This window comes from Ictalurus furcatus, chromosome 5, assembly GCF_023375685.1.
Source record: "Ictalurus furcatus strain D&B chromosome 5, Billie_1.0, whole genome shotgun sequence".
Taxonomy (NCBI): domain Eukaryota; kingdom Metazoa; phylum Chordata; class Actinopteri; order Siluriformes; family Ictaluridae; genus Ictalurus; species Ictalurus furcatus.
The window spans coordinates 11253878-11280865 of NC_071259.1; the positions used below are offsets into that span (position 1 = coordinate 11253878).

Below are 26988 nucleotides of genomic sequence, written 5' to 3' on the forward strand. Positions count from 1 at the left end.
AAATGTTTTTAGAATTTATGAGCTGCAGTGAACTAATTACTTGTTAATCAATCACCTATTGTCTAGAACCTGTGATTAAAGAGTTTGGTGGTTATAGGATTTCACAGAGTCTGGCATTACAATCTGCAAATTAATTGACAGTGTTTTGATAAACAAATTTGACAAGGTAGGTTTTAATCTGCAATGCATACAAAGGTTAAAGAGATTCTATATTAGGCTGAAATCATTTACACAAATGTCTCGATCTGCCTATAAGGCTGCTCTTGATCAAATTGATATAACCGGTGGTTTACTTTTATTTTATATAACATAGAAACATAATACTGCATATAAATGTTGCTTCCAGGCAAGTAGACAATAAAAAATATCATTATTAAAAAAATCAGAAACATCAACTATACAGACACCAAATGTATTTAGGCAGTACCTCATCTCTGCTCAGAAGCTGTAGCTTACCATCTGACTGTGTCACACTCAGGGGCAGTAGATGTTTCAGAGCATTTCAGTCTGTCATTTTCAAATATGGTTAGCAAGTACAGGATTTAACTTCTTTCTGTCCTGTTGATCCTAGTTACTGCTCTGTAGTAACTGGTTCAAACATTCCAAATGAGTCAGAGACTGATGCAAGGTCTTGTAAAGTTTGGACCTGTAGAATACCATGATTTGTAGATTTGAGTGCACTGCTCAGTCATTCAGAGTAACAACAATCCAGCATGCCTTGACATCAAGGGCTTTTGTCCACACACAAAACCAGTTTCTTCATATATTCCATATTTGGACTATGATGTCTTTTCTTAAAATGTCTACTATAAGCCAGTTAAGAGATGTCTAGTTTTCTATTACGGGGGCACATAGGGTGGTGGACACCTGTAGGCTGTCATGTTCTTCGGTCGAGAACCCCTGCCCTCTATAGGAACTGTAAAAGGAGGAGGGGGCTGATAAGGAGGAGCACTGGGGTCATCATCATTGAAGGAGATGTATTCCTCTAGGATTTGATGGACTTCTCCACAGGCTGAACTGGGGTAATGGGGAGGAGGCATAGGTGGCTTCTCTTCACGCAAGATTAGTGGCATGCTGGAAGAGGGTGGGGATTTAGCATCATCCAACTCATCTGCAAAAATAATAGGAACACCTTTTTTGATGAAGGTGGCCTGTTCCTCTGTTGTCAATTTTCCACGCTGTTTCTTTCGGTAACAAACCATTGCAATGAATCCAGCTGTGAGCAGCAGGGCAGCCACCACCACAGATGGGATAACTGTGTGTAAGTAGACATCATCGGTGCTATGCCAGCCTGAGCTAGAAGAAGGTGTGACTGTGGATGGCAAAGGAACAGAAATATTCTCTGGTGATACAGGAATGGAAACCTCTCCTAGTGGCAGAAATGAGAACATTTGGCATTTGTTGGCACCACGAGCCCCAATGTTAATGGGTTTGAACTCTGGCTCCATTGCACTGTAAAAGATGGATGTGGGATGACCTTGAGCATCTGAAATCCTGCGACACATCTCTTGAATCTGTTCTGCTGGACAAGGATTCTCAGGCAAGCTACTATTGGTCCATTCCACCAGAATAGAACCCCTTGAGATATTTCTTAGAGTGACAGAACTGCTGTTGTGATCACCCAATGCAAAGGCAAGTTTCTTGCAAAACAGGATTTTCTTGTGGATATCGTTGGTCAACATTTTAGGTTCTCCTTCAAAGCGAGCAGTAAACACAACTGGTGATTGGTCATCAACTGACCAGTGTTTTACATGAACCTCAAAAGCATCCATGGTGCTTGAATTTTCTTTATCTATTGCCATCATTACAAATTCATGTCTTCCAACATGGCTCTGGTCAGGAAGGCCATAGAGGAGCTGACTGCTGCTGTTAAATTGTATCCAAAAGCCCTGATCCAGAACCTGGTAAAGATTCTGTTGCAACAACAGCCGTAATTGTTCTGTGTTTCCATCTTCCTGATCAAAGAATGTATTGGCTGGAATCTTGACCTCAAAGTACGTCCCAACCCACACATTCACTACACCAATAGAGTTATGTAACTGAGGCTTCTGGTTAGTCACTGGACTGCTGGAAGGTGTATCTGTAGTTTTTGGATCTCTGGGTATTGGAGTGATCTTTGCTTTCTTAACCTTTTTCAAGGTGGAGGTTTTGGGTCTGCGAGTGGTTGGAGGAGTAACAGAGGCAGTAGGCTCCAAATAACCAGCGCGAGTCAGTGTTGGTTGCAGAGGGAGAGTGCTGGTACTGCCCAGGACTTGAGTGGGTAGAGGTTGGCTCAGGACAGGTGTGTAAGCTATCTGATCCCGCATACGGATGGTAGGTTTAACTGGTAAGGGCAAAGGACCACGAGCAGGATTTACCAACAGATTTGTAGAGGGAGCAATGAAAGGGGATGCAGGAGCAGGCACAATACGTTCTGCAGGTACCAAGTGAGTGGTTGGAGGAAACTGGGAAGGCACAGGTGTTGGAGTGTTGTGGATCTGTCTTCTCATTCGCTTAACCACCTGAGGTTTCTTATTGACAATGTACCAACCAACCACTGGGTAACCCAGTAGAGTTGACATACTACTATCTTTTGCTGGCACCTGGACCCCACTAATATCAGGCAGGTTGCTTTGATCAAGTGCACAACCCAGTTTCCATGATAACAGTGCGCCATTCTCCACCACCTTCTTTGCGTTACCTGGTCCAGCCATAAAAGCAGTCATATCAAAAAAATGGTTGTTAATAACTGGCATGACCCGCATTACCTCTGGTGGCTCATTAGCAAAGTGAGTCATTTTCTGCAGCAGCACCAATCGCTCTCTGGAGTTCATCTTTGTGAGGTCAGCATCCAGGATTATAGTTAGCACAGTGACTGACTGGCCACTTGAACAAATACACACATTTGTTGCATTAGACTGTGTCTGCAGAGCCACTGGAGCAGATTCTATGTCCTGTTGATCTTCTGGGTTTACTGTGATAATGAAGACATCTGGTTGCCGGGCATTAGTGTAAGACTTACTACTCAGTTTGGTTCCACTGAGAAGTAGGTGACTATGTATACTGCCATCATGACTTTGAAATGCTTCAGAAGACAAGCTGAAACGATACAGACCTTTATCCCCCTCTAGTGGTAGACCTTGAAGAAGACATAGCTGACTGTCCCAATAAAGCCACTCAGGGAATGCTGCACTACCCATCCCAGACAACTGTTAAGAGAAAGAAAAGAGGACACAAAGAAAAACATACATTCATATAAATTTTTTATGTTGTCCCTCAATTACATTCTTTTCTTGCTCACATTTTATCCAAACTTAAAAAAAAAAAAACAAACAAACAAACAAAAAAAACATTCTACCATTTGACTTTTTTTTTTTTTTTTTTAAACATACTAAGATTTTAAAATGAACACATTTCTATGAGTGCTTTTTGTGATTGTGATCAATACTCTCATACTGCAGCGATAAATATATTTTTTAAAATGATGCTGCCACATTTTCTAGTTTATTTTTTGTGTGGATGCAGTGAACACCTCAGGAACTGATATGTGCCCTTACTTCCATGATGATTGCATAGGTTTAAAAATAAGACAAAATATACAGCATTACACATTCTATGTATTTTTAGAAACCACTGGCACAGGGGGTAATCTGGCAAAGAGTGGTAGGGTTAAATGAATACATTATTAAGAGTTTACCTATGGTTAGGCAGCCTTTGGCAATATCCAATCAAATCAGTTCCACTCATGACCTTAAAAAAAGTAAGCATGAACAGTACCCTGCAGTGACATGATCATCATTATATTTCTCTTGCAGACTTCACAGCAACATTTTCCACTATTTCCATCACAGATTTGATGTAGTAGATGGGTCAGAGAAAATTAGGAATACTGACTGTAAAATTTTGAACAAAGGAGATATAGGCCAAATATTAAATACTGTTGTCCACTGGCATCATCAGGACAGTGCAGGTCTCCATACAACACCTCACTCATCTTCTTTACTTACACTTAGATGCCCTTCTTTTTAGCAGAGAAGCTGAATAATAAAATAGACTGAAGAGGCAATCATCAGGGTCCAAGTAAAATAGTCCATAAATAGCAATCCCCGGGTCCACAATAGTACACAGCGATACTATGAATATGCATGGAGTGGACAAAAGTAATAGAAACATCACATCACAGCTATTTGTGAACTAGTGGCTTGGACCCACAATGATCATTTCTTTCCCTGTTTATTTTATTTTGTTCCCTTGCCAGTTTACTTTATGCTAAATTTTGTATTAGTGTCACAAAACATGTAACTTGCCTCCAATGACCACATCTTTTAAAACTACCAGCCACAACAGCTTTAAAGAAAAAGGTAATTTGGTAAATGGTTATTAAAAGGGACAGAATATCCTTGTCATCCTGCTCACTTACTGAAAAAAAATATAAAAGCTGTATTCTCATAGACCTCAAGCCATAGATGGTTAATGGACTGCACAAACATCAAACTTTTTAAGGAATTGCATGCTCCCATTTTGCCTTCAAAAACTCACAATATCTATGGCACGGCAGTCTTCTGACACCAGTGGGATCTCCATGCTAAACATCTGGCCCACCACTGCAACAGAGTCGGATACTGTTGAAACTCTGGATACAGATGCCTGCATGTCCGAGAGCAGTGTGGAGTGCATGGAGGCTTCCAGTTGCATGACTATCGGCTCTGATGCCCACGACATGGGACAAAGCAGTAGGAGCCCCCATACACTTTGCATTATGCAAACCTGATGGCTCATCCTCTTGACCCTTTTAGCACTTAGGCTAAAGGAAGGCTTGGTTCCTTTTCCCTTCCATTAAATCAGCTGTCTCTCCTCTGTTCTTGATTTCTCATCCAGTCCTCATAGTATGAGGTGGTCTTGATGTCACATAAGCAAAGAATCCTGCAATAGCGAGAGGAAAGGAATGTCATAGAATATATCATGGTCTTCACTGAAGATCATTTTTTCCTTTCTGATCCTGGCAAGCCACAACATTTCATTTTCAGCACAACAGATTTACTTTTTCCACTTACTAAATAAGTTTAACAGAGTTATTTAGTTGAAATATCTACATGTGGATTTCTGTCTTTTTATTTTGTTTGTTTTTTTTACAATTTCTATTGTTAAAAGCATTATATTAATTGAACGAATTAATCAAATTGCTATTGCAGGGCAAAAGAAAAAAAAAACAAGCAGCGGAGTGGAGAAGTCATTTTATTTACTGATGCTATTTACATAGCATATTTACATTAATATTTCCTTTGATTTTTGTGCAAGACAGCTTCCCCCTCTAACAATCCATATACCACAGTGCTGTTGAATTACTCAGACGATGTTGATTAATTTTCTATAACAGAAGCTCGAACAAATAGTTACAGTTGTAATTTAAAACACAGGTTTATTTTAAAGTGCTCATTGTAATACGGTTTCTATAGTAACAGCTCATTCACAGTTAGTTCATCCACATAATCAAAGCTTACATAATAAACTTTAAGGGTGCTATTTAACAAAGATGTATAGTTGCTGATATGGTGAAGGTTTCTGTAAAGAGTCACTTATATAACATTTACGGAAGCAGTATCTGACGTCAGTGCTTTTAACAGTCAGTTTTCCACCAGAGGAAAGCATACTCTGCTCCGATTGGTCAGATGTCCCAGTCTGTTGTGATTGGTCTACCACTGTCAGCGAGCAGCCAATGAAGACCAGAGGCAGGGCTTTGTGTTATAAACCTATGTAGGTTATTACAGGAAGTAAGTCTGGAATTACTAACAACTCGTTTCAGCTGTTCGGAATCTTCCTTCTTTTGGGGGTCAATAACCCCGTTTGTCATGCACGTTTATTTTTTTTTTTTAACTTTGCAGACTTTTTACATTCACAAACAGCTCTATAGCACACTACATAAAAGGTAATATTTGAAAAACCATAATAGGTGCACTTTAACTTTAAGAGAGAAAATTAAAATAAATTTAAAAAAAAAAAAAAAAAAAAAAAAAGAGATGCTGAGGGAACAGTTATAGAGTAAGAGATAACAGTAAAATCTCTGAAAATATTCCACAACATTAAATATATATCTATAAACAGTTAAAAGTATGATATTCATTAAATCAATTAAAATTGTTTCCAAATTGCTGGGGTATAAGACAAAAAAAAAAAAAAAAAAAAAAAAAAAAAAAAAACACTTGAGGATGTGCAAGATAATCAACTTCAGGGTGGCAATGGTCCTCTGCTTCATGTTGGGCTGCCTTACAACCTCCCTCTCCCCATCCAGACATTGATTATTTTTCAGTAACAGCATACCATGTTATGTTTTAGTCCTTACTTACACCGATCAGCCATAAAATTAAAACCACCTGCATAATATTGTGTAGGTCCCCCTTCTGCTGCCCAAACAGCTCTGACCCATCGAGGCATCGACTCCACAAGACCTCTGAAGGTGTCCTGTGGTATTTGGCACGAAGACGTTAGCAGCAGATCCTTCAAGTCCTCAAAGTTGTGAGGTGAGGCCTCCTTGGATAGGACTTGTTTGTCCAGCGCATCACACAAATGCTTGATTGGACTGAGATCTAGGGAATTTGGAGGCCAAGAAGACCATGAACTCTTCATCATGTTCCTCAAACCATTCCTGAACAATTTGTGCAGTGTGGCAGGGCGCATTATCCTGCTGAAAGAGGCCACTGCCATTAGGGAATACTGTTGCCATGAAGCAGTGTACTTGGTCTGGAACAATGTTTAGATAGGTGGTACGTGTCAAAATAACAACCACGTGTATGCCAGGATTCAAGGTTTCACAGCAGAACATTTCCCAGAGCATCACATTGTTTCCGCCTGTATGCCTTCTTCTCATCCTGGTACCATCTCATGCTCCAGTTCTGATGCTCATGTATCCATTTTATAGGTGCTTTCCATGTCAGACAGGGGTCAGCATGTCACTCTGATCGATCTGCAGCTAAGCAGCCCCATACACAGCAGATTGCGATGCACTGTGTGTTCCGACACCTTTCCATCATAGCTGGCATCAATTTTTTTTTTTTATCTGTGCTACAGTTACTCTTCTGTGGGATTGGACCAGATGGACTAGCTTTTACTCCCCACATGCATCAATGAGCCTGCCTTGGGCACCCATGACCCTGTCACCAGTTCACCGGTTGTCCTTCCTTGGACCACTTTTGGTAGGTACTAACCTTTGTATACCAGGAAGACCCCACAAGACCTGCTGTTTTGGAGATGCTCTGACCCAGTCATCTAGCCATCACAATTTGGCCCTGGTCAAAGTCGCTCAGAGCCTTATGCTTGTACATTTTTCCTGTTTCCAACACATCAACTACGAGAACTGACTGTTCACTTGCTGTCTAATATATCCCACCTCTTGAAAGGTGCCACTGTAACAAGATAATCAATGTTATTCACTTCACCTGTCAGCGGTCTTAATGTTATGGCTGATCGGTGTATATTAAATCCATAATGCATAACTGTTTAGCAGTGTAGGATAATTTCCCCATTGTCAGTAGCATGGCTGGTGCATTAAGCAATCGTAAGTGACTGAGAAAATAAGCATTTCAACAAACCAGATATTTCAGATGAATTTAACACTTATTCTGTCTACAATGAGCATCCTGAATAATGCAGTAAAATTTGACAAGAGAAACAGATGTGCAGAACAGACAAGAATGTTCCTCTCACGTCATTGTAATAAATAATTTCTCGCAATAATTTTCTTGCATGTGATGTGAAACACGCATTTCTTCTTCAAATTTCATTGTGGCATTACAGTATTATATGTTTAATGACAGGATTGCTGTTTAATCATTAAATAGAGTATTATACCCCTTGTAAACGCTGTATAGGAATGTTAACTCAAAATGTAGCCACAGAACCTACCACGTGTTCAGCCAGAGGCAGATAATTAATATGAATACAAGTCCAAGTACACAAACAAATGAATAAATAAATAGAAAGATACACAAACACCTGAGATGTTGTATTAGAGAAGGGGTACACAATATCAAGTGTGTAGTAGAACATGCTATGTCCTTACAGTAAAATTAAACTTGGCTATTCAGGCCAAAACAGCATTACCTTCTATTAGAACAGAATTTCTAAAGCTCAGTACATACACCTGTACTCACAGCAACACAAAACTCCAAATAATAATAATAATAATAATAATAATAATAATAATAATAATAATTCCGTGAAACACCAAATTACGAAATCTAAAAAATAAAATAAAAACATTATTAAAAAAAAAATCCAAGTCAAGTATCAGCAAAAAGGGCCGCTACTGCATAAAGGCCCAAGTGCCCGTTTCAGCAAAGGGGTTAGTTTACGAATAAATATGATATAAATATTATAAAATAAAAATCAATTTACTTGTTGGATGAACATGGCTGTGGAACTCTAAGCTATAGAAATACACTTGTTAATGAACAGCCTCCGGAGGAAGAAAAAAAAAATCACAATCAGGAAGCACCTGCTCTTATAGGGGAATAGAAACATCCATGAATTTCGGTAACAGAAAGAGATAGTACAGGAAGCTACCTGAAGACGACAATAACAAAGGAAACAATAAATAAATACACTTACATCATAGTATATGAGTCTTCAGCTTCTTTTACCTTCCCCAGTAATCCATTTTTGCCTTTTAAGAACGAGGACTGGCGAGAATCTATGGAAGATGCCAGGCTTTTGGAGAAAAGGATGCGGCAGTCCTGAGCAATCGATCCACGAGTGTTTAACTGGAGCGTCTCCAGCGTTCCGAGAAAATGGCGCCCAGGTTTTGGAAATGATCACAGTAAAATGGATTTGCAAAACCACAACAACACTAGCAACACCAGCAACAGCAACAACAACAACAACAACAATAATAATAATAATAATAATAATAATAATAATAATAATAATAATAATAGTCTATTTATGAAGCTATTTAATTAGGCCATATAACACTTCTACACAGAATGAAGTGCAACACAAAAAAAATGCATTTTAACAATTGTTTACACAATTTAAATATCTGTATTTTTAGTTTTTCATTTTATTTTATCTATCTTGCCACATTTACACTCTGTAATTTCAACTGTGATCCCAGTAAAACCATTGCCAAATTCAATGACACATCTCCATGTCTCCATGCCAGATTATACAATGAAGATCCTCTTACAACAGACCCGCAATTAAAGAGAATCACTATGTCCTGTTTACATTATCAATCTCGGCTTGTGTAGAAAATGCGCTTGCATAAACAGAAACATTCTTCAAAGTGAGCTTGAGCTAATAAGGATATTTTTCAGTCCATTGGCATATTCTGATTACATTTCGCAGTTGTAACTTCTGCATTTGTAGCTGTCGTGTGAATTTTGCATAATCCTGTGAATATTTCTGACCAACTTTCAGCTGCCCAAGCACAGGTTAAGCTGGTCAGTGCTGGTGTAAGTATTTTCTGAATTGCTGCTGCTACTGATGCTACATGATAAGCAAGATGTTTTTAAGAAAATAACATAACTGGAATTTATAACTAGAAAATTTCTAACATTTATTGATCATCTTAGTCAAGTATGGAAGTTAGAAAATAAATAGCTGGCAAAGATGGTCTACCAGCTGGACCAGTTCAGCCTTACTGACTAAGCTGAATGTTTCAGTAGTGAATTAAATGTCTTCACAGATTTAGGAAGATGCTGTAATGCATTTTCATGTGCATCTCAAGGAGCCTCCAGCAACATATCAGTTATTGATGTTATTTGTTATCATCATAAGACGGAATCAACAGAATAATATTCGGCTTTAGGACCACCACTCATCAGCATGTGGATGTGAAATAAATGTTGCAAACCTAATCGCATCTTAAGTATGTTGTAGTTTTATGGACTGGGGGCCTGACTTACAAATAAGGTTTAAATAAAAATGCATAAAACTCTTTAAAAAGTCTTTAATAGGTTATTTATGTAATATTCTGCACTGCATCTCTCAACCTGGCTGAATTTACAATTTTGTATTACATTTGTGTTTATAATTTGCAAAGACATCCTATAATTATTAGGAATGCATACAGTAAGGAAAAGCCTATAAAAGTAGAGGATCTGGATAACTTTATATTAGTCAGTAACCATAATGTTACTAGTAGAAAACGTAGCTATGCCAGTAAGGAATATAAGTCTGGACCCACCAACGAGTCCTGGGAATTTCAGTTAAACTGATTTGTTGGATATAGGTGGATGGCTGTAGCGTAGGCCTATATAATATGATATAGTATGTTAAATCAGCTTTTTATATTTTTATATAAAGCTAATAGTTTTAATACAGTTCCATTATCACATCGTCCTCTCTGCTGGCAGTTATTTGAAACTGCATTTTATAATGTTGAGCCATTTAGATTTGTTTTTAATGTGCCATCGTTAACTGATAATGGTTAAAAAATGTACTTTCAATTGCTTATACAAAGTTGCTATTTCTGTATAGTTTGGGTGCTCTATGTTAAAAGATGCTGTCTGTGAGGTTTAAAGTGTTCCAATAGAATAATGAGAACAGAACATGTTCTTTTTATACTATTTCTTCTATTCCTATTATTATTATTATTATTATTATTATTATTATTATTATTTCTACTATTAATAATAATAATACTAGGCACAAAAAAGCTCTCTTTCTTTTCATATTGTGCTTACAGTGAGGGAAAGAAGTATTTGATCCCCTGCTGATTTTGTACGTTTGCCCACTGACAAAGAAATGATCAGTCTATAATTTTAATGGTAGATTTATTTGAACAGTGAGAGACAGAATAACAAAAAGAAAATCCAGAAAAACGCATGTCAAAAATGTTATAAATTGATTTGCATTTTAATGAGGGAAATATGTATATATGTATTTGACCCCCTCACAATCAGAAAGATTTCTGGCTCCCAGGTGTCTTTTATACAGGTAACGAGCTGCGATTAGGAGCACACTCTTAAAGGCAGTGCTCCTAATCTCAGCTTGTTACCTGTATAAAAGACACCTGTCCACAGAAGCAATCAATCAATCAGATTCCAAACTCTCCACCATGGCCAAGACCAAAGAGCTCTCCAAGGATGTCAGGGACAAGATTGTAGACCTACACAAGTCTGGAATGGGCTACAAGACCATTGCCAAGCAGCTTGGTGAGAAGGTGACAACAGTTGGTGCGATTATTCGCAAATGGAAGAAACACAAAAGAACTGTCAATCTCCCTCGGCCTGGGGCTCCATGCAAGATCTCACCTCGTGGAGTTGCAATGATCATGAGAACAGTGAGGAATCAGCCCAGAACTACACGGGAGGATCTTGTCAATGATCTCAAGGCAGCTGGGACCATAGTCACCAAGAAAACAATTGGTAACACACTACGCCGTGAAGGACTGAAATCCTGCAGCGCCCGCAAGGTCCCCCTGCTCAAGAAAGCACATATACATGCCCGTCTGAAGTTTGCCAATGAACATCTGAATGATTCAGAGGACAACTGGGTGAAAGTGTTGTGGTCAGATGTGACCAAAATGGAGCTCTTTGGCATCAACTCAACTCGCCGTGTTTGGAGGAGGAGGAATGCTGCCTATGACCCCAAGAACACCATCCCCACCGTCAATCATGGAGGTGGAAACATTATGCTTTGGGGGTGTTTTTCTGCTAAGGTGACAGGACAACTTCACCGCATCAAAGGGACGATGGACGGGGCCATGTACCGTCAAATCTTGGGTGAGAACCTCCTTCCCTCAGCCAGGGCATTGAAAATGGGTCGTGGATGGGTATTCCAGCATGACAATGACCCAAAACACACGGCCAAGGCAACAAAGGAGTGGCTCAAGAAGAAGCACATTAAGGTCCTGGAGTGGCCTAGCCAGTCTCCAGACCTTAATCCCATAGAAAATCTGTGGAGGGAGCTGAAGGTTCGAGTTGCCAAACGTCAGCCTCGAAATCTTAATGACTTGGAGAAGTGGGACAAAATCCCTCCTGAGATGTGTGCAAACCTGGTGGCCAACTACAAGAAACGTCTGACCTCTGTGATTGCCAACAAGGGTTTTGCCACCAAGTACTAAGTCATGTTTTGCAGAGGGGTCAAATACATATTTCCCTCATTAAAATGCAAATCAATTTATAACATTTTTGACATGCGTTTTTCTGGATTTTTTTGTTGTTATTCTGTCTCTCACTGTTCAAATAAATCTACCATTAAAATTATAGACTGTCATTTCTTTGTCAGTGGGCAAACGTACAAAATCAGCAGGGGATCAAATACTTTCTTCCCTCACTGTATGCTGCATATATTAACAGCTCTGTGGTACATTTTTAATCATTAAAAACACTTTAATGACATAGTGTTTAAATCCCATAGTGTCCGCCTTGCCTACCTCCTTGACACCCATTTTATAGATGCATTGCTGTGAAAAAAAACTTTTACGGATTTAACAATTAGTTTATTGAATAAGTCAACTTTTGACTAACTATTAAGTTTTATACAAATCTATAATCATATACTAATAAAAAACAAAGTGAAACAAATTCATAACACTGTTTATTCATGCATTCACGATATGTACAAGAGGGCACATTGAAAAGAGTATAAATGATTTTTTTTTTTCCTTCAGACTTAATATCAAGTCTAGAACAAATGAGACAATCACAAGCTATTGTAATTTGCCCGGTATAAATATGAAATTCCAATAATCTTCATATGTCACTTCTGGATTATGTACATTAAACAAAGACACAACAGCTTCGAGTGTGTGATTATTCAAAAGCATGTATCGCCAGGCTGTTTTATTATGTATGTACAGTGACTGCATGTACATTGTAATAGTGTGTATTGTATGTTTTTGGTGTGGTTTCCCTGTAGCCACCGTGCTCATTAGCATCTGATACTCAAACACACACCTGAGCTTCTGTACCTGCATATTGATAAGCAATAGGGCTGGACTGAAGGGGAATCATTGCAGTGATCTTGTAAAATAATACATAATTTGGTTGTGTCAATTGATTGTGAAAGATATAAATCAGCAAACAAAAATTAAGGTAGTATTTACCATCCTTGTTGAATAAACCAGATTTAAATCCCTCCAGTTCAATCATTATCAAATCGAAAGCCTTCTAGATTACAAGTAACTGTAATCAGCAGTCTGTGTGCCACATCATTATGAGAGGTATTGAGTGCTAGTTGGTATGCTTAACAATCAATATGACATATTCAAAAGCTTCCTGAATGAAGTTATTTGTGAGAGGTCTGTGTGCTTGTGTAGCCAATACAAGAGCGTACACTATTTACAACTACACTAAGTAGTCAGATTCATCCACAAGGAATATGGGAAGAAAAGATTTGTCGTATACACATGGGATAAGGGAGCATTTGATTAAAAACTTGAAAGCTAAGAAATGATTTTTCTTGACAGTACTAGCAATAGTCCATGGCATGATTTTGTCTGTAGTTAGGACTTCATCTGCTAGACCAAGCTATATGTAAAGTGCAGAGAGAAATGTTTAGAGTTCTCTGAAATATTTAGAATCTACATGGTCTGAGAGAATGATTACGCAGTCAAACTGGGGTGTGCTGTCATTTAGAAGCATTGCACTTGAGGAGGAAGGCCTCTTCTTTTCATCACTTTAGAAGACCACACTAAGCAAGGAGACTACAGGGATTGTCTATATTATATCTTCACTATACTCACAAAATATAGATTTTCTTTTAAAATGTTACAAAAACCATGCTCACAGACATTTTTAACACCAGAGTATGATTTGTAAGCATATACTGCAAGCTGAAGCATGGTCTGATGGTCTCTAGAGTCTGCAGTGCAAGGCAAGTCCTGGTCTAGAGGCTGCTGTCATGTAAACTATAAGGATGAAACATCAACACAAAGCCTCCTAACACCAGGATAACCTGAACATGCAGTTCAGCTTAACACATGGTTGAAGATCGTAGCACTTATATGAACCTTTCTGTTACAACCACCCTCTGCCATTGTTTTATTTTGTCTTCATCCTGCGTTCTCCTCTTGCTCCTCTCTGATGCCCTGCTCCCAGGTGGGACGGTGAGGAGGAAATATTCTGCGAGGGAGGGGTACCGGGTGTGGCGCTGCCCCCTCCTCCTCTCTCTGGGTGGGTTTAGGTGGCACAGTTGGAGTTCCGGCTCGGCGTAATGAACCATGCAGGTGGTGATGGTGATGATACTGCTCCTGTATGGCACTGAAACCCGCCGGGCGGAGATGGCACAGCCGCTGCGGCTCCACTGGCTCGCTGTCTGCACTGAAGGCTCCATAGTGACCTTGACCATACTGAGTGTGCTTCGGGGCTGAGGAGTAGGGCATGTGTTCAGGCACACCGCTGAAATGCACATGCGGATAATGAGAGCTCAAGTGATCGTCAGGGCTCCAGTAATGAAGTTGAGCAGTTTCTATGGGATTGTCATGGCGGTTCGGGATGACATTTTCATTACGGCTCAGTGTTTCGGCATGGCTGTGCACACTCTCGCTTAGGGACGAGACGCCACTGCTGGCGCTACCTGAAAGCGTGGAGTTACTGCCGCCCAAAACTGACACAGGGCTGGTGGGAGAACCTGGGATAGGCTGAAGAGGAGACTGAGAGGATGTGAGGGAAAAAATATGAATTAATTTTATTGTACAAAGGATATGCACAATACATAAAATAGTTGATATCAACAGTGACTGTACTGTACTTTGTAGCTATTTTCAAAGAACACATACTGCATTTGGTATTTTTTACACAATTTTTTACATAATTTACACTAAACTTCACATGAAAGATGTCTACATAACATAAAATCTTATATTAACACTTAAATAAATATATAAAATAGATTATATAAAAAAACATACTTTAAATCACTTTAATGTAGACTATTATGACATTTTATTCAGAAATATCCTCAAATTTGTACAGCCAAACATGTTCTGGTTTTGCCCCTTTACCCAACAGTGCAAATAATTAAAACTTTTGACCTGGCTAAACTATATTGATTCTGATTTAAATGAATGCAAATCAGTATAAGCCTACTCCCACTCATGTGGTATTTCATTATCTCAATGCCTGGTATTGAGTCCCTATAGTTGTGCAAGGTCCTCTTCATTTAGTCCAAATCATTTTCATAGCAATTATAGATATTGCATGTATAATTTATGAAGGTTGGTCTGTGTATCACCTTACTATAAGAATAGTAAAATACTGGTTTCGGTAAACATACTGTAAATAAAAGTTTTCAGTAAATATACTGTTTTTTTCTTGCTGTAGGTTGTTGAATTTGGCATTTTAAAAATCATATTTAAAAAACAAATGGAAGAATGTGCAACTTCTTTTTCCTAGTTGTTTTGCATGACTGACAGTGCTAAAACACTGTAAGCGAACTGTAGGCTTAGTCTAGCGTAAAAAAGATGCACGGTGCAGCCAAGTAGTTTGCTAGCTATATTTATCATATCTAGCTCATGGAGGTTTATACAGTCATTGTTAAGGATTTAACACCATATTTACTAATGAAAGTGACTGAGAGTGACTGTTGTTAGTATGTTAGTAGAACTGTACACTTTATTGATCTGTAAATTGATGTTGTGTCCCAAATGCTCATCTTTTCTCCGTCAATTTTTTCACTGGTGTCTACATAACCAAAGTGTGAACTTGGAGAAAGACTGCAGGTCTTTCTCCAAGACCTTTCGCCATCTTGGACAGAGCTATAGTCAGCTCTTATCTTGTGCTAGTCTACAGTGCCTATAAACTACAGTTATAGCCTTAGATAAATAGAGACAAATTAAAGGAAAGAAACAACTTAAAGTGATGAGCAGAGAGCGTCGTCTAATGTCAATCCAAAATCTCCCATAAGTGTTCAGTTTGGTTGAGATGTAGTGAATGTGAAGGTCATAGCATATGATTTACATAATTTTCATATGCATCAAACTATTCAGTGAGCCTTCATGCCTTGTGGATGGGATGGGGTCATATCATTCTGTAAAATACCACTTCCCACCAGGATAAAAATGTTTCATCATAGGGTAAAGGTGATCAGATGACAAATGGACTTAAACCATCTAATAACAGCATAACAGAGGCACTGCTTTTTCCTTTAATTTGTCACCAGTTTGTACTGAAATGTCGTTTTTACCATTGGTGATACGACAAGGCTCTAAAACAGCCTTTATGCATTTAAAACTAATGCATCAACACATACATTTTCGCTGTGAGGTTTTGTCAGCCAGATTATATAAAAAGTAATGTTAACAAAGTTAAATATAACAGTTAACAACACTGCAATGATGCTGAGTTATAACAGAGAAGTGTCTTAAAGGGAGTGATACAGTATGTCATATGTCGTATACCTATATAAACATTTGCACACTTTTGTGAAAAAGTTTGAAATGTTTGTGTGCTGCACTGGAATCTTCACTAACTACAGTATATTGTTTAATAGAAAACTTTCATGGTGTAGGTGGTAAGAGCAGTGTGAAAATGAAATCTTCTTCAGTGACTGTTTGTGCTTTATCTTCATGATGCTCTATATGCTTGGAGGAGAACACTTAATCCATTACTGTAGGAACCAGCCCGGCTCGCTCAGTGTTGAGTGCACATTTATATAGAAAGAAAGAGTGAAGCCCTGCTTACCTTTCTAAGTGAGCGAGCAGGCAAAGATGGCGGAGCCTCACTCATATGCTGCTGGAATGTGTCAAAGTGCATCAAGAAGTGACCTGCATTGACAAATCAAGAACAAATTCAGAACAGATTATCAGAAAAATAAGAAAAAGCATAAGCAAACAAATAAATACAAACAAAAATCTCAATGCAATGTTGGTCTATTGCATATAAAATAATAGCTATTTGTGTACAACAAGAGTGTGGTGCTTTCAATGTGTTATCTCAGTGTGCTTCATGTTCAAGAAAATGCTGTATTTAAACCAGGCATTTACCTTTTCCCAAGAAATAGAACTTGATTTGATATTGTTGTTGTGTTATGTTATGTCATGTTACAGTGCTGTTGGAAAGTTTGTTAAGTTTCTATATTTCTGCATAAATATGACCTAAAACATCATCAGAGTTTCACACAAGTCCTAAAAGTAGACAAAGAGAACCCAGTTAAACAAATGAGAGAAAAATATTATACTTGGTCATTTTTTTTATTGAGGAAAATGATCCAATATTCCATATACAATGCCCTCCACTAATATTGACACCCTTGGTAAATATGAGCAAAGAAGGCTGTGAAAAATTGTCTTTATTGTTTAACCTTTTGATCTTTTATTAAAAAAATTCACAAACATACTCTGCTCTCATGGATATCATACAGTTGCAAACACTTTTTGCAAACATCTTCAGTGAGACTGCATGTCGGTCGTTTGTGTAACACTCACAAAAAGACTTTTCATTTTCTCTCTATCTTTTCCAAAAAAGAAAAAAAAATCTCTTTTCATTTCTGTCCCTTTAAAAAAAAAGGGAGAAAAGTATGAGTAAGAGAATTCAGGAAGTGTGTTACGCTTTGCTCCCGTTTCATCACGGGTAGGACGGACACAGCTTCTGTGTGAAGTGTCTAGGGATGGAGCACGCCAGGGCAAAACAACACCCAAACACAGACAAACACACACACAAACACACACACACACACACACACATACACACACACAAATAATAAAAAAAAAAAAATAAATAAATAATAAAAAATAATTCCTCTCTGAGTCCGAGGAGCCAGAAGGGTGTGCTAAAAACCGAGAGCAGCATATAAAGAGCTGCTTGAAGTGATTACTAAGGCTGGATGAGCTTTTTTCTCCCCAATGAAAATAAATCCCTCACACTGCAGAAAACTCCCCTTTTTTCCAGAAGTGCATGACAAAATATCACGCTTCTGGGGGAAAACAATGCATAAACTGTATTTATAACCCCGCAATGTCAGATTATTCGGCCATCATGGGGAATGAACGGCATGGCTATTTAGCTTTGCTGAAGGTGGAGGAGCTGCTGGTGAGCTATTTCTCTCCATCAACGGCAGGTAATTTAGGAGGGCCGGCTTTGCCATCCAAGCCATGTAAGGCCACCGTGGAGTTGGTGGGCAAGGCTTATGCAGTAGTGGGTCTTGCTTGTGGGTCACTGCAGACAATGGCAGTGTTGCAGGCCTACCAAGCATTCCTGCTAAGTGAGCTCGACATACGGCGACATTCAGCAAGTTCCTTCCCTGTTGTGTCAAGTTGCCAGCGCTAGTGCGAGGGAGGCACAGAAGGCGAGTACGGCAGCCTGGACGACTGGTTAATTCTAGCACAATCCAGGGAACTGGCGGTTCAACATAGAGATGTTGTTCTCACCCACATGAAGAGCATGGGGCTCAGGTTGAACCTCAGAAAAGTATGCTTTCTCCAGTGCAGTGGACAACTTTTCTAGGGGTTATAAGGATTCTACTATGATGAGGGCGTTTCTATCCCCAACATGCGTAGGGTCAATCCTATCAACATTGAGCAAGAAAAAGCTGGATCTTGGCATCCCCTCCAGTCTCTATGAGAGATTTTTGGAGCTTATGGCAGCAGCAGCCAACGTCACCCGCTAGGCCTATTGCAAAGGAGACTGTTTCAATGGTGGCTGAAAAGTGGGGGGTTTTGTCCGAGGATGAAACCTCTGAGAGTAATCAGTGTCACATGGCGATGCCTACATGCTCTGAGAATTTGGAAGTGTCCCTGATTTCTAGCCTTGGGTCACACTCTAGTGTATTCTTATTGCAAGACTGTAATGACAGACACCTCCCTCACTGGCTGGGGCACGGTCTTAGACGGCGGTCCAGCTCACGGTCTCTGGAGCGGCCCTCATCTAGAGTCACCTCTCCTTAGAGGAAGCCTCTTAGAAGCTTTTGACTCTAAAGGTCTGTTGGCCCTGACATCTCTCAAGTGAGTAGGAGATGGTAAAAGGTAAAGTGCTTTACACTGTGTCTTATTCACCCATTCACACACACACACTCACCAATGGGAGCAGAGCTGCCATGCAAGGTGCTAATTTGCCATCGGGAGCAACTTGGGGTTCAGTGTCTTACCCAAGGACATTTTGGCATGTGGAGTCACTTGGGCCGGGAATTGAACCGCCAACCCTATGATTAGTGGACAACCCGCTCTACCACCTGAGCCACAGCCACCCTACAAGCTTGAGATCTACAAGCTCTCTGTTGCCGCTTCCTGCCTTGACTTTACCCCTGGATTAGTCAAGGCCTTCCTGTATCCTAGGCCAGATTATATTAATAAAGGGCCTACATCTGCTGCCCAGCCAGTAGTGTTGCAGGCTTTCTGCCCTCCGCTGTTCCTCATACTGGAACAAGAGAAATTGCACCGACTGTGTCCAATAAGGGCTCTCTCTACTTACGTCCACCACTCCGGCTAGTGGTGTAAGTCAGAGCAGCTGCTAATCGGCTTTGGCATTGACAGTAGAGGTGATGCTGTGTTGAAGTTGCACATCTCTAATTGGATAGTGGAAGCAATCTCTATCGCTTATGAGGCGCGCGGTCTTACTACGCCTCTGGGCATAAGGGCTCATTCCACTAGGGGGGTTGCCTCCTCAAAGGCTTTGTCCAAAGGGGTATCCTTATAGGATGTGTGTGCTGTGGCGGGGTGGTCTACGTCGCACACATTCATTCAATTTTACAGCCTGGATATACATTCCGGCCCCGGCTCAAGTGTCTTGCAGTGACCCTCGGGCTCTGATCTTTTGAACAGGTCGTATTCTCGTTCCCACAACGCAACGTGGAGTTCCTATTGAAAGGGAACATCTGGGTTACGCATGTAACCCTGTTCCCTGAGAAGGGAACGAGACGTTGCGTAGCTTTGTCATACTGGGGCATGCCTGTGAATTGCGTCTTCTCTTCAGATAATAGAGGCTTAAGACTCTGCCTCTCTAAGATACTCTTTTTATACCCAATCATGCTACTGACCTGTTGCCAATTAACCTCCAGTTGCTTCTTTTTAGTAACACTTACTTTTCCAGTCTTTTGTTGCCCCCATCCCAACTTTTTTGAGACGTGTTGTGGCCATCAAATTCAAAATTACCTTATTATTTTCCTTAAAATGGTACATTTCTTCAGTTTAAACATGTGATATGTTTTCTATGTTCTACTGTGAATAACATATGGGTTTATGAGATTTGCAAATCACTGCATTCTGTTTTTATTTACATTTTACAGTGTCCCAGCTTTTTTGGAATTGGGGTTGTAGATTCATTTGACTGTATTCAAGATATTTTCTATTGCTAATAATGTCATTTTTTGCAGTATGTGTGTATGTTTCTCAGTGGACAGTTGCCTGTGAGTTCATTACCCTGTGGAAAGGTGCGAGAGGAGCCATGGGGCATTGTAAGTGTACCCGGGTTTTGCAGGTATGGTCCAGCTTCTGCATCCAGAGTCCAGTTGCTGGGGGCTGGGGGAACTCCTGGAGGAGTTCCACAAACATAAAACAAACAGAGCAAGTTTAATAGAACAGTGTAGATTGTATAAATGTCTCTGAATGTGCAGAAAGGATGTGCTTGTGTGCACACAACCACACACACGCAAACACACACACACACATACACGCACAGAGCATGTACCTCTATCAGTGAGGCCTGGGTGGGGATCAGAACATGGTTTGCAGGGGCTGTGCTGTTGGAGCACAGAGCGCTGAAGGTTGTTCATCTACAAATACAAAACCCACAATGAAAACTATACTGAGGAAAATGTACGATTTCCTTCCCCCCCCCCCACAATCAGTACGAAATTCATTCCAACATGACAGTTTGGTTGAATTCTGTCATGACCATGAAAAAGCTATTGTAAAAAATAGCTGATATTCAGATCATAAAAATGCCTTATATTTGTAAATATCATTCCAAAAGTTAATTTAATCCCTGACACAGCACCTCTTATTTCCCTATCGTTTCTCTCTCAACCTGGGAACCCTTCCATATGGTGAAATTTTTACATTTTCTACTATATATTTCTGATTAATCTGAACTGAAAAACTGTTTCTCTTTTGCATGTATCTCAACCACAATTGAAGTTAGAGCACTTTAAAATCTAGTCACACCCAAAAGTGAAAAAGGAGAAAATTGCATTTAAAGATTCCATTCCAAATGCAACAGAGGAGCATCATAAACATTTTGAGAATCAGTATCCGATTACAAACACAACTGATTACAAACACAACTGACATCCATTATGGCATGTACTGTAGCTATCCAATACACTTTTACTTTAGGCAGTCTTTAGGCAGACTGCGTCTTTTTACTACAGCATTTTTTAAACTGGCCACACATATCTTTTCAGAAACATTGTTGAAATGATGATAAGAGGTATCAAATGTTTTTAAATAACATTTAAAAATGCAGTATATTATCTATCAAATAGAACAGAATGGTTCAAATTTAATCCTGGCCTAAGACATGCATAAACAAAATGCTATATACAGTGAGATCTTTATCAGATGAAAGAGTTTCAGGTCTTTAATACCTGTCCATTTTCATTGTTGCCATAATAAATAGTGCTAGGTCTCTCTCTATGAGGAGGAAGCAACATCAGCAGCTCACGGGAATTCTTATTCTTATCAGACAGAGAGGGAGATCCTGAGTGAGACAGTGAGAATGTGACAGAATTAAGGAGAGACAATAGTAAAGAAAAAAAGAAAGGTAGTGTGAGCTGAGGTCCACCTCATGTCATAAGAGCATTTTAGGAAAATCTTCATAAAGCACTTTTAATTTGTATATATATATATATATATATATATATATATATATATATATATATATATATATATATATATGCAATGCAATACTGTTATTTTACCTCTTGCACTAGAAGGGGCAGAGTTTATCATCTGTGAGGAAGAGGAGCGAATGGAGCTGAGGCTTGAAGATGAGGGGCTTGGCTGGATAAGAGAAATGGGCATGGTTTCACACAAACACTACATCGGTTTATACATACAGTATAATAAAGCTAATCATGTAAAATGAGAATGCTCACCTGCATGAGTGGAGAATCATCTTGTTGGTCCATCAACCCATCTGTCAAAATCATCAAAGGCCCACCCTCATTGGTGGAGGGGTGTGATGAGGGGAGACGAAGCGAGCCCAAGGGACTGAAAGGGTTGAAAATTCAAGAGAGAATGTGAAACACAGATAAAAAGACAATTAATAGGGAACTGAAATTTGAAATGGCAGATTGTAAAATCACTTAAAGAACAGATGCTACAGGAGATGTAGTCCAATTCTAATAAATATCTTCATAAATAAAATATATCTGCTTTGAAAGTACAATCTATTATTAGCAAATACATATAATCAATGGGCCTCATTTATCAACCTTGATACGAACTATTTGCAGATGCATTTACCCAAGAAATGTGGTTAAAAAAATCCATATATTGAGATAAGTAAGATTAACCATTCAAATAGGACAAAAGAAATGGTGTCCTAGAAGAGAATGAAGAATAAGTGTGTCTTGTGTAGCTGATGTGCTGCAATGGCTGAGCTGGCATTACTGGAAGATTTAGTGCACTCTGTCCTTAGAAGGCACATTTTTGCTACTTAGTCATCATTTTGCCAATTTCAGCTTTGGGAGCTTTCCCGTTTATGGATTTTTGTGGGGATCACCAAATGTAAATCAGCTATGCTTTCAACATCATTTCAACATACACACACATGTAACCAAACAATTTTTTGTTCAGATTGGACTATGAAAACATTTACACACAACTTTACTAAATGATTGCTAAATGAGGCAGAATATTAGGCAACCCTTCAATTATGTGTATTTTGTATGCATGTTAAGTATTCCACACAGGCTACTGTTGAAATATCTGTAAGTCTCACCTGTGTCTATGAATTAATCTGTTACTTTCTGGACTTGGTGGGAGGATCCTCATACCTGAAGGACAGAACCTGTCAAGTGTAGCAACACCCTATTGGGAAAAATGCAAATACATACATTAATCAATGAGGATTCAATTTCTATACAGAGAACATAGTAAACTAAAAAGCTGCATAAATACTAACATGAGACAAGCCACTCCTCATCACATGGAACTGATCCACCAACTTTTTGTGAAGGGGACGCATTTCTGGATGCACCAGCTTCTCATGAACAGCCAAGCCAACTCCCAGAATGTGAACCTTTGAAAATAAAACAAATATGTACATTTTACAGTTTCTTTTAAACTAGAAATTAATGTGATTTGTATGTGGCACTGACCTGTTCCTGCATCAGTTCCTTCAGCTGGTTGATTCTTTCTATTTCTTCTGGGTGACTACTGATGTAGTCTTTATCGAAAAATGCCTGTACAAGTGAGAGAGACAAAAAGAAGTTTAAAAAATACAATGTTTAGTATTATTATTAACCATTATAGCCTTTTATACCACAGTGCTGTTAAATTCTTGATTCTGATTGATCAGAAGGTGAAATAATTCATATAAAAGCAGCTCTGACAGTCGCTGTAATTCAAAGCACAGGTTTGTATTAATGTGCTCATTCTAATTCATTGTCATTTCTATAGTAACAGCTCATTCACAGGGATTTGCATGGCACATGCTCCTCATAATCTAAGCCTAAGCCTTTGTATCAGTCAAAACTGGAGCTGGCACTTTAAGGTTTTCCACCATGAAAATGTCAGAGGACTCTGTCTCTGTAACAAGCTGTAACTCATTTCAGAGATGCTGCACAACATTAAGTGTAACTATAAACTGATAAGTAGAATGATGTGTTGTTCTCTAATAAACATAAAATAATAATCATTGGCAAATTATTGAGGTATACTGTAAGACAGTGCTTCTCAAACCTGTCCTGGAGGACTCCCAGCACTCTAAATCTTGTATGTCTCTCTCATCTAACACACCTGATTCAGCTCACCAGCTCATTAGAACAGACTGCAAGACCTGGATTGGGTGTGTCACATAATGGAGACATACAAAATGTGCAGTGCTGGGGGTCCTCCAGGACAGGTTTCAGAACCTCCTGCTGTAAGAGGAATAAAACACTTACATGCTGTTATAGGAAAATAATCTTTGTGATATATCCTGCAGATTTAGTATTCTAAGAATTCTATGTACAGTATATTCACACTACAGTACTCACACTACAGTAAGTTCAGGCAACAAGACAACATTCTACCTCAGTAAGAGTGTTTATCTTACATGTAGAAAGAAATATAAAAGCTACACTATATGGCCAAATGTTTACCTGACCATCAGATCCATATGTGGGTCTTCCCCAAACAGCTGCTACAAAGTTGAGATCACACGATTGTATATGATGTCTTTTTGTGCTGTAGCATTACAATTTCCCTTCACTGGAACTAGGAGACCCAAGCATGATCCATCATGACAGTGCCCCTGTGCACAAAGGCAAGGTCCTTGAAGACATGGTTTACCAAGGTTGGAGTATAAGAACCTGAATGGCCTGCACAGAGCCCTAATATCAACTACACTGAACACCTTTGGGATGAATTCAAACATGTGGCAGGCTTTAGTGCCTGGTGTCACTAATGCTCTTGTGGCTGAATGGGTAAATCCCCATAGCCATGTTCTAAAATCTAGTGGAAAGCCTTCTCAGAAGAGTGCAGCAGAGGTTGAATAAGTCTGGAATGGAATGTTCAGAAACCACATATGGGTGTGATGGTCAGGTGTCCACAAACTTTTGGCCATATAGTGACCATTCACAAAAAGGCTTGCTGGTGTTAAAATAAAACAGGCACGTAGAGCCCTTTTCTCTTCTAACAGACACAATCAAATATAAAAATAAGAATGAAATTTGTGCTTAATAAGGCTCTATGTTTGCTTTTATAATAGTTCTGGGAATAAGAGAGGCACCTCCTGATAGCGCGCTATCCCGCCATTTACAGCTGCATCGATCGTGCCATTCAGAGACATGCTGAGCAGATTGACATTGCTGTGGTGATGCCGCTGCTGATACTGGCTGATCAGAGAACGTAGCTCTTGGTTCTTATTCTCCACAACATATATGGCGTTCTCCAGGGGACTAACCTCCACCTGAAATACATCCGCACACAAACACACACACAAACACAGATTATTATTATTATTATTATTATTACACAGATTGAATTTTACAGGTTGATTAATATTCTCTACTGTTGAATACATTGTTAGTCACTAAAAATTGTTGATATTGTGTAATATTCCCCCAACAGTAATAATTTCTAAACTCACCACCTCCCTTCTCTCCACCTCAAACCAGCGTGAAATACCCGGCAAGGGACGGCACAAAACCAGAGTGGTTCTCTCGATCCACAAGCTCTGCAGTTCACACACAGCACTGCTTATTAGCCCAGGTTGTTTCCATCATTTTAAATAAAATTAGCAATTTAATACATTTCTATATTCACCCTGAACTCATTTTCTCTGTCTTTGGGCCCCTTGTGTAAGGGCCGATCGTAGTAGAAGCGCGAAACGTTGTTAATGCGATAGAAGCTCTTGATTCGTTCAGGCACTCTGTCCATCATCGGCCCCTCAGAGAGCTCTGATACTGGTGTTACAGCATAAATCTGAAGATCTAAATGCGTAATAAAACACTAATACATGAAAGAAGCCTCTGTCCATTTTAATATAAAAATTAAATATGCACTTATTACTAACATAAAATGTTATGTACAACCCCAATTCCCAAAAAGGTAGGACACTGAATAAAATGTAAATAAAAATAGAATACAATGATTTGCAAATATCATAAACCCATATGTTATTCACAATAGAACATAGAAAACAAATCAAATGTTTAAACTGATTAAATGTACCATTTTAAGAAAAAAATAAAGTAATTTTGAATTTGATGGCAGCAACATGTCTCAAAAAAGTTGGGACGGGAGCAACAAAAGGCTGGAAAAGTGAGTGGTACTAAAAAGAAACAGCTGGAGGTTAATTGGCAACAGGTCAGTAACATGATTGGGTATAAAAAGAGTATCTTAGAGAGGCAGAGTCTTTCAGAAGTAAAGATGGTCAGAGGTTCACAAATCTGCGAAAAACTGCATCTACAATTTGTGGAACAATTTCAGAATAATGTTCCTCAACATAAAATTGCAAAGATTATGAATATCTTCATCTACAGTACATTATATCATCAAAAGATTCCGAGAATCTGGAGAAATCTCTGTGCCCAGGGGACAAGGGTGGAAATCAATATTGCATGCCCGTGATCATCGGGCCCTCAGGCGGCACTGCATTAAAAACTGTTCTGTGGTCAGACAAATTGAAATTTGTCATTCTTTTTAGAAACCATGGACGCCACGTCCTCTAAACTAAAGAGGACTGAACAGGAAAGAGACCATCCGGCTTTTTATCTGCGCTCAGTTCCAAAGCCTGCATCTCTGATGGTATGGGGGTGCATTAGTGCCTAGGGAATGGGCAGCTTGCACATTTAGAAAGGCACCATCAATGCTGAAAGGTATATACAGGTTTTAGAGCAACATATGCTTCCATCCAGATTCCATCCCATCTTTACTTCTGAGAGACTCTGCCAATCTAAGTTAATCTTTTTATACCCAATCATATTACTGACCTGTTGCCAATTAACCTAATTAGTTACAAAATGTTCCTCCAGCTGTTTCTTTTTAGTAACACTTACTTTTCCAGCCTTTTCTGTGTTTTCTATGTTCTATAGTGAATAACATTTAGGTTTATGAGATCTGTTTTTATTTAGGTTTTACACAACGTCTCAACTTTTTTGGAATTGTGATTGTACATGAAACTCATCTACATACATACAGAACTCAGTGACACATGACCACCTTTTCAACCAATAAAGGACTATTAGACTGAGTACAGTACATTGTGCATCACTCTGTTGAATGCTGTCATCTGGTTGGTTGGGGTGCTGGAGAACAAGAGCTTGTGGGAACTCAGTGAGCATCCTCTGCTGAAAGTCCTCTAGGCGCTCGTAGTCATAGCCTCTACATACAAACTCCTTATTCTAACACAGACAGACAGAGAGATACACATACAAATGTATAGTTAACGTTAACTTCAATTTGGACATTTACATTGTTAAATG

General features: G+C 39.1%; 2 protein-coding genes across 2 annotated transcripts in view; both read right to left on the reverse strand.

The window, feature by feature from the left end:
• Nucleotides 1-723: 723 nt before the first annotated feature.
• Nucleotides 724-8838, reverse strand: LOC128607670 (dystroglycan 1-like). Its single transcript, XM_053624750.1, has 3 exons — nucleotides 8584-8838; nucleotides 4519-4902; nucleotides 724-3188 (listed from the first exon to the last, which is right to left on the reverse strand). The coding sequence occupies exons 2-3, from the start codon at nucleotides 4756-4758 to the stop codon at nucleotides 840-842; spliced, it is 2589 nt and encodes an 862-aa protein (XP_053480725.1). The 5' UTR covers nucleotides 4759-4902; nucleotides 8584-8838; the 3' UTR covers nucleotides 724-839.
• Nucleotides 8839-12453: 3615 nt separating this feature from the next.
• The window catches only part of LOC128607671 (dedicator of cytokinesis protein 3), a 94818-nt gene continuing 80283 nt past the window's right edge, over nucleotides 12454-26988 (reverse strand). The window contains exons 41-54 of the mRNA XM_053624751.1: nucleotides 26766-26907; nucleotides 25328-25494; nucleotides 25152-25238; nucleotides 24792-24971; nucleotides 23179-23262; nucleotides 22983-23099; nucleotides 22800-22888; nucleotides 21952-22066; nucleotides 21775-21856; nucleotides 21442-21554; nucleotides 20544-20628; nucleotides 20276-20386; nucleotides 16605-16687; nucleotides 12454-14575 (exon numbers count right to left, since the gene is read on the reverse strand). Of these exons, the coding sequence (XP_053480726.1) occupies nucleotides 13976-14575; nucleotides 16605-16687; nucleotides 20276-20386; nucleotides 20544-20628; nucleotides 21442-21554; nucleotides 21775-21856; nucleotides 21952-22066; nucleotides 22800-22888; nucleotides 22983-23099; nucleotides 23179-23262; nucleotides 24792-24971; nucleotides 25152-25238; nucleotides 25328-25494; nucleotides 26766-26907 (2055 nt within the window). The 3' untranslated portion in view covers nucleotides 12454-13975. The remainder of the gene's footprint in view (nucleotides 14576-16604; nucleotides 16688-20275; nucleotides 20387-20543; nucleotides 20629-21441; nucleotides 21555-21774; nucleotides 21857-21951; nucleotides 22067-22799; nucleotides 22889-22982; nucleotides 23100-23178; nucleotides 23263-24791; nucleotides 24972-25151; nucleotides 25239-25327; nucleotides 25495-26765; nucleotides 26908-26988) is intronic.

Coding starts and splice junctions, on each gene's coding strand:
- LOC128607670 (XM_053624750.1), bottom strand. CDS start 4,758: ATGAGCCATCAGGTTTGCATAATGCAAAGTGTATGGGGGCTCCTACTG. Junction 3,189..4,518: donor ACTGCCGTGCCATAGATATT/GTGAGTTTTTGA, acceptor TTCTCTTAACAG/TTGTCTGGGATGGGTAGTGC.